The 6,793-nt window shown below is 59.7% G+C and overlaps 1 protein-coding gene across 5 annotated transcripts in view; it reads left to right on the top strand.

Annotated features, from left to right (window-relative positions):
- The first annotated feature begins 6 nt into the window (after positions 1 to 6).
- Positions 7 to 6,793, top strand: part of ZDHHC18 (zinc finger DHHC-type containing 18) — a 15,093-nt gene continuing 8,306 nt past the window's right edge. For all 5 annotated transcript variants that reach the window (XM_006019242.3, XM_025198667.1, XM_006019244.3 and 2 more), the window contains exons 1-5: positions 7 to 20; positions 2,764 to 2,913; positions 5,009 to 5,146; positions 5,636 to 5,684; positions 6,344 to 6,446. In XM_006019242.3, coding sequence (XP_006019304.1) covers positions 2,769 to 2,913; positions 5,009 to 5,146; positions 5,636 to 5,684; positions 6,344 to 6,446 — 435 coding nt within the window. In that variant the 5' untranslated portion in view covers positions 7 to 20; positions 2,764 to 2,768. The remainder of the gene's footprint in view (positions 21 to 2,763; positions 2,914 to 5,008; positions 5,147 to 5,635; positions 5,685 to 6,343; positions 6,447 to 6,793) is intronic.

Raw genomic sequence — 6,793 nt, 5'->3', positions numbered from 1 at the left:
CGACCTGGAGAAGCGCATCGGTGAGGCGGCGCGGGGGGCTCTCTCTGCGGGGAGGGGAGGGAAGGGGTCCCGAGCCCTTCGGCTCCTTCTCCGCGGCTTCGGGACTCCAGGTCGCTGCTGCCTCGGCTTCCCCCTCTGTAAAACGGGTGCGATGCCAGCCTCGTCGCGCCTGGTTGCGTTTGCAAAGCGCTGGCTGCTCGGGGCGCGTGTGCGGTAGCCCGGGTTGCTTCAGCCCCGCTTGGCTTCAGACGGGCCCGGGGGGAGGAGGAGGAGGCCGAGGCCAAGGCCGGGACAGAGGCTGGGCGTGCTGCTGGCGCGCGACGGAGCAGCTGGTCCAGGAGCGGAGGTGGCGCCGGCCCAGAACAGGTGCGGACGTGCACAGCGCCCGGCTCCCAGGTGATGCTGCCACCGGGTCTGCTGTGAGCGTGCGAGGGGGTGCAGCCTCTCCGGTCCCGTTGCTGCCGGTTCGCCCCGGAGCCAAAGAAACCAGCTAGAAAGCAGGTAGCCTTTCTTCGCGGTCAGTGGCTCGGCCAAACCGACAGGGGACACTTGCTACATGCGTCCGGCGCTCTCCAGAAAATACCCGTCTGTGTCCGCGCGTCTGGGTTTGGCCCATCCGCTCGCAGGCCGGCGCACGGATGCGCAGAGCTGTGCCGTATTGCTTTCTCGGGCCGTTCGGTGTATTGCCATTTCCGTTCCCCTTCCACGTTTCGGGACCATTCGCCTGGCTTGTCAAATCGTGCAGGAGGCCGCACCGCGGTCGAGAGCCGCTTAGCGCTGTCTTCCCCCCCAGCGCTTCCCGGGTGTTGCTTGTGGCCTTCCCAGGACAAGGTGGAGGCAGCCACAGGCCGCTGTGTGAGCTCTGCGGGGGAAAGGAGGCGGGTGTCAGGCTCCGGGCCACCTCTGCAAGGGTTGCACTCCTGCAGACTCCCGGGCCAGCTTCAGACCTGCTTGTGGTACCGGGAGCGGGGATTTGTCGTGGGTGCTGCGCAGACGGCGGCACTGATCCCGCAGTCTCGGGCTGGACTCGGGTCTCCAAGGCTGGGGTCTCGTCCCGCTTGCCGCGTGCGGATGCTGGACGGGCTCCGCTGTAGCGGCGGGGAGAAGGTGCGGTGTTCTCTACCGACCCTGCTGCCATGCTGTCTGTGGGGTTCCCGCGAGTACGCGAGCACCGTCGGCGCACCTAATACCTACACTTTCCAGCCAGACTCGGGCCAGTCCCGTGCCCGCTCCCGTTCAATTCCAGGGAGACTCGGGCACTTAACTCCCTCCAGCAGCTCTGAAAAGCCCAGCCTCCGCGTAAACGAAGAACATCCCGCAGCGCCGCGGAGCGCTGTGCTCAGCCCCCGCTCGCCATCTGTCACTGCACACCGCTCCCTCTCGCGAGCTCCCCGATCCCCGTAACCGCTGCGTAGCCTTGGTGCGAGGGACACGGCCCTCCGTCACGCCACGTCCTTAATGTCGAGCCAGGCGAGGTGTCGGGGTGCCCGGTGTTGTGTTCTGCGGCAAAGCTGTTAATTCACGTGAAGTGATTATCACGTCGTCCAGAGGAATCTTCCTCTTGGGCGAAACCAGGTTAAGATGTGTAGCTCCAGCTCGTGCTCACGCCGGACGTTTTATTTTGCAGATGAACAATGTTAGGGTTCGGAATAATGACTTCAGGCACCGGTGCCGTGGAGAGTCGTGACTTGCCACCGGCCTGCTCTGCCTGCGGGCCCTGTATCCATGGCTCGTGTTTTGGGAGGGGACGAGGGTTGGTATAGTAACAGAGTGCCCGCCTGTGCTTGCGACAGCTGTGTCACAGGCCCGTGCGCGTGTTCCCGAGTAACAGGCGTGCGAGCAAAGCTAGTGTGAGACTTCTGAAATCTGTCATCCCTGAAAGCGGTCGTAGGAGAATAATTTCAGGTCGCCGGCTTTCAGACACCCACAAAATGGCTATCTTGGGCTGTTTCGCTTGCTGTTTAAAAATACCTACTGCCAGGTGCTGCCTGCCGTGTCAGCTGCCACTCTTCATGCAACGCGCTCGTTTTCCCCTTAATGGGCCTGAAACGGTCAGAGCCGTGGTTTTGCAGCCCTGGTAACTGCTTGTGTCATGTGCTCCTTGCTGTGATCTCCAGGCAGTGCTTTTTTTCCTTCAAGCGACATGTGCGTTTCTAAAGCCCTCCTCCACGCACCACCGCTGCTGCGCTGTGGAGCTCGGGCACCTTTGGCGACAGGCCTGGAATTCGTCGGGTGCCAGCGCACGCAAATCCATCTGGCCGTGTCCTTAAAATGCCCCGAACTCGGGAGCTGGTGGGAGCGAGCTCTTCTACCCGCACTCCCAGCCAAAAGATGCACCGCCAGCCTGCCCCCAGATCCCCAGGGCAGTGCCAGGTCTTCCCTCGCCGTAGCTGTGCTGCTGGTGCCAGGTCCTTGCTGGGGACGCTGTAGATCGCGCTTGTCTGAGGTGGCCGTTTCTTGGCGTCGGTAGCCGTGCTGCACGGACCGTTGTCGAAGTCTTGTGTGCTCTCGCGTACAGCGCTACTTCCTCTGGTCGGGACGTGTTAGAGAGCCCCTTTTTTCCCCCTGTGGCACAGAGCAGTGTCGGTGCTACTAGGCACAGCTGCCAAACGCTCAGTATTTCTGTAGCACGTCGGCTTCCAGACTGGGGTGGGATTGAACACGGCCGACCCGAGGAGGTGGGAAGCCCCCCGGCTCGGCGCGTCTGGCAGACCTGGGTTTCCCCTGTGTAAGCCTGCCTGTCCCCTCCTCTCTGCCCCGCAGATAGCATGGGCACCTCCACCTACCGCCCGCCCGCCCGCACGATGGAAGTGGTCATAAACAAGTACGTGGTGAAACTGAAGTACTGCTACACCTGCAAAATGTTCCGGCCCCCCAGGACCTCCCACTGCAGCGTCTGCGATAACTGCGTAGGTAAGTCCAGGGCTGGAGACCGGGCATGCCCCCTCGAGGGGACTGGGCATAGGGAGCAGTCCAGCGGGTCCCAGGCTTTTGGGGTCCGCTAGCCCGCTCCTAGAAAAGCTCGTAGGGAAGAATTTCCATGGGGCTTGTGAATCTGCCAGAGGTGCGGTGACCTCGACCTGGGAACTGCTAGTTTGGGCCCTTGAGCGAAGGCTTTTCTGCTTCCTCTCAAGAGGCTTGGAAAGAAAAATAAGAGTTTAGGAGGGAGTCTCTCCCACCTCCGCCTGGCCTCACATGCACACAGTGCCAGGCCAGGGTACAGCACGCTAACAGTGGTGCCAGGTAGGAAGGGTTTCATCAGTACAGTCCCACCTCTTGTTTCAACTCGCCTCCAAGCATCTCTCTGTGAAGTGCTACCCTGTTCTCTCAACCCCTGCTTGGCTACAGTGAAGGAGAGGGCACAGCCAGCCTCCGTCTTCACCCTTCTGCCCTCCCCTGGGGGGGAGAAAGTTGGAGATTGCAAGTTGTGGGTATATTCCACCCCCTCGCCAGGCATGGGGACAGCGTGGGATCTGGGTGTGTGGCAGGGAAGTCCTTGACCTAGGCTAGAGTCTAAAGGACTGGCTCACAAAGTTGGCAGGGCTGGGGAACGTATGGGCTTGTCCCTGCTACAGCCCCTCATACCTGCGCTGCGGCACCAGGGCCTGGTGTGGAGGCAGCTCTGCCGTCTGCAGGAGCTTTCCTGCTGCCCGTTACAGCCGCTCCCCTGATGGCAGAAGCCTTCTCTTCCCAGGGCTGTCCCCCCACTGGGGTTTGCCAGCCACGGGCCGTGGTCTTCCCCACTCCTGTCTGGCACAGCTCGGCTGGCAGAACTGCAGAACGTAGATGAAACTGAGGCGAACGGCAAGTCTGCTGATCACAGGCCCTTCCTTGGCTGGAGCCCTGTCTGAATGCAGGCTCCCGATCCAGTCTTCCCCGTTGTAGAGCTGCAGTGGCTTGGGAACGGATGGACCTACTGACCCAGGGGCTGTCCCCAGATCTCCAGCCCCGTCTAAAAGGGGGGTGGGTGCCAGCAGGGTGTTTGAGAAGCCGATGGCTGGCAGGAGGCAGTTCTGCGGAAGGGGATACATAGCATTAGCCCATCTACTGCGTGGCACGGTCAGCTGTTGTGCTCAGAGCCCTGCAGGAGAACCCGGCATGCTTCTGGGAGCCATTTCTGGCCATTCGGGACTCTGCGTCTGTCCTCTTTAGGCCCTTCTGGAGCAACCCCTCAGCAGAAGTATATGCTGCTGAGATGCAGCCTGGGCCTGTCATGGCTCCGGTCCATTTTTGCGGGAGCAAGACTGCAAGCTTTGTGCCCTGGCAGATTCCCACCTGGCTCCCTGCAGTCCCCTCTGAGCCCCAGCTCGATGGGGTGTTTTCACCCCAGAAGTCTGTTTTGTGTAGTGTGGTCATGGGCGGTGTAGGATCCAGTAGTCTTGTACCAGAGGAGGACTGCATTTCAGCGGTGGCAGTGACTCGTGTGTTGGTGTCACCAGCACTGCTGCTGCAGGCACCTCAGCCCCCCAGGGATCTAGCTCCTTCTGGAGAGGCAGAAGGGTCTCTCTGCAGATCACGTCTTGGGATCCCGACCAACATTTGAGGCTTTGCAATGTGATTTTCCTGATGTTTGAAGATGCTTTCCTTCTCTGCACAAACGGAGGAAGCTGTCTGACGCACCGGGGCTGGCGGAGCTGAGCGCACACGGTGCCGCCGGAGGCACAAAACAAACAAATTAGAACAGAATTACGCTCTTTGTTTCCATTGCAGCAGCTACAGATGCTGCGAGTGACAGTAGCTGCCTAAAGCTATATTCAGACAGAAGGGGCTTCCGGCTGGGATCCCTTTCCAGTCTAATAGACCTTAAAGGTGCATGGGCTGCAGAGCCCTGTATCAGTTCAGTGAGAGCGTCCTTTGTTAGTATGTTCTGGACTTAAAGCTTGGGATCAAGTAGGTGGCAAAGGGTTGCTTGCAGCCCCTGGATTCACAGAGGCTCTGCCGAAGGTTTGGCGCTCGGCTGGTGCGTGGGACACGTGGTTCCCTAATGTCATTCCCTCTCCGGTTTCAGAGCGGTTTGATCACCACTGCCCCTGGGTGGGCAACTGCGTGGGGAAGCGCAACTACCGCTACTTCTACGCCTTCATCCTCTCCCTCTCCTTCCTGACGGCCTTCATCTTTGCTTGTGTCATCACCCACATCACTCTGCGTAAGTACTGCGTGCCCCCCTCCTGGGAGCCTTCGCTGCGGGCACCTGATTTAGCGTATGCTGAAAAGCAGCTTCTTAGGTCACGTCAGACTAGCTGGATACCGGGTCTTCTGCCGCTCCATCACCTGGGTGAACCAGATTGAGGGTTGCAGTGAGCTGTAAACCCCTAAACCTTGTGAGTTTGGTGATTGCGTTGTGGATCTGTATGGCAAATAAGTTCGCGTTGGGGCTGCAGTGGGTTGGAGGGTGGGTCTGTGTGTATGCATCTGCCATTCATGCCTAGGCCTGGCCTCATTTAGTCCCAAACCTTGTTGAGCACATGCTGCAGCCCAGCATTTCTCAGAGGCTCCATGTGGCTGAAGCTTTGTAGCTGGCTGGGCAGATCCGTGAAGCCTCTTGGGATGGGCACGTACCCCAAGGCAGAACAGGATGGCTGGACGTGGGAAGCTGCCTTCGTGAACTTAGTGCTTTGTCCCATTCAATTCGCAGGCTCTCAGAGACAAGGATTCCTCGACACTCTGAAGGCAACGCCAGCCAGATATCCTTTGGTGCCTGTGGCTTTCTGGGCTAGTCTCCTCTTTGCATATTGACATGGTCCTGGATCGGGCAGGGCGCTGGGGAAGAACCCTAAAGCTGTAGTGATCTGGGGAGGGTCGCACTCACCTGCAACATGCTGTAAGCCTTTCCATCAGGGCACCTCAATGTACCTTCCACATCTTTGTCGATGTCCTCTCCTTCCTCCTGGGAGGCAGAAGGCAGGCTTCTCTGTCTGCGTAGCTAGTGAGACCCTGGGTTCAGCACACAGCCGCTCACCGTTGACTTGGGTTTGGAAGGCGAGCTGGCTTCTGGCGTGGGAGGGGATACAGGGAAAAGCAGGGGATGTCCCTGAACTGGCTGCGGTGAGCTGCACCCAGGTGGGGGGTCCTGGAGCCGCGCTGGCAGTGAGGGGAAGGGACCGGCCTGCCTTCTCTGCGCTAAGGGGATGCATTCTCCGTGCTAGGGGCAGGCCAGGTGCTTTCCCTTGGGGTTAGGATGCGCATTCTCCAGGCCTCCCATCCAGCCCCTTTTGGGCACGTCACAGCCTTGTGTGCCTCTCCACGGACAGCATCTCCAGCATGAGGCTCTCCTGTAGTCAGACCACAGGGCTCTCCCTGCTGCGTGGGTTCAAGCCTGGGGTTTCCTTGACTCTCTTTCCACTGTGCTGGAGCTGGTGATCTGTTTTTTCTCAGTCTGGTCTATTTTGGGCCTCTCAGGTTTTCACACTTACCTAGTCGCCTCCAACCTGACGACGAACGAAGACGTAAGTACTGCGCGCGCCACGTCTTGGCAGAGGGACCAAACGGGTGTGAGCGCCACTTCGGAGCTTGCACTCCATTGCTTTCGAGGCAGCAAAGAGGGGATCCACCCATCTGTTGGTGGCTCACCTTGCAGCAGCGCGGGGGTGGGGGGTGTTACCTTAACAGTGGATGATGATTACAGAGCAAATAGTTGGCTTTAGGCCACAGGGGTTTGCCTTGTGGTTCAGGTAGTGGGGTAGGGAGTCACAGCTGGGGGGAGGGGGGTGCAGGGCATGCCAGGGAGAGCAGCACAAAGGGTTTGTGCCAAGGCTGACCCAGTGGCTAGTACACTGCAACCTTTGAGCTAGAC

The sequence above is a fragment of the Alligator sinensis genome, unplaced genomic scaffold, assembly GCF_000455745.1.
Source record: "Alligator sinensis unplaced genomic scaffold, ASM45574v1 scaffold337_1, whole genome shotgun sequence".
Classification (NCBI taxonomy): domain Eukaryota; kingdom Metazoa; phylum Chordata; order Crocodylia; family Alligatoridae; genus Alligator; species Alligator sinensis.
The sequence above is the reverse complement of the archived record's forward strand: the minus strand, read 5'-3'. Positions and strand labels throughout refer to the sequence as shown.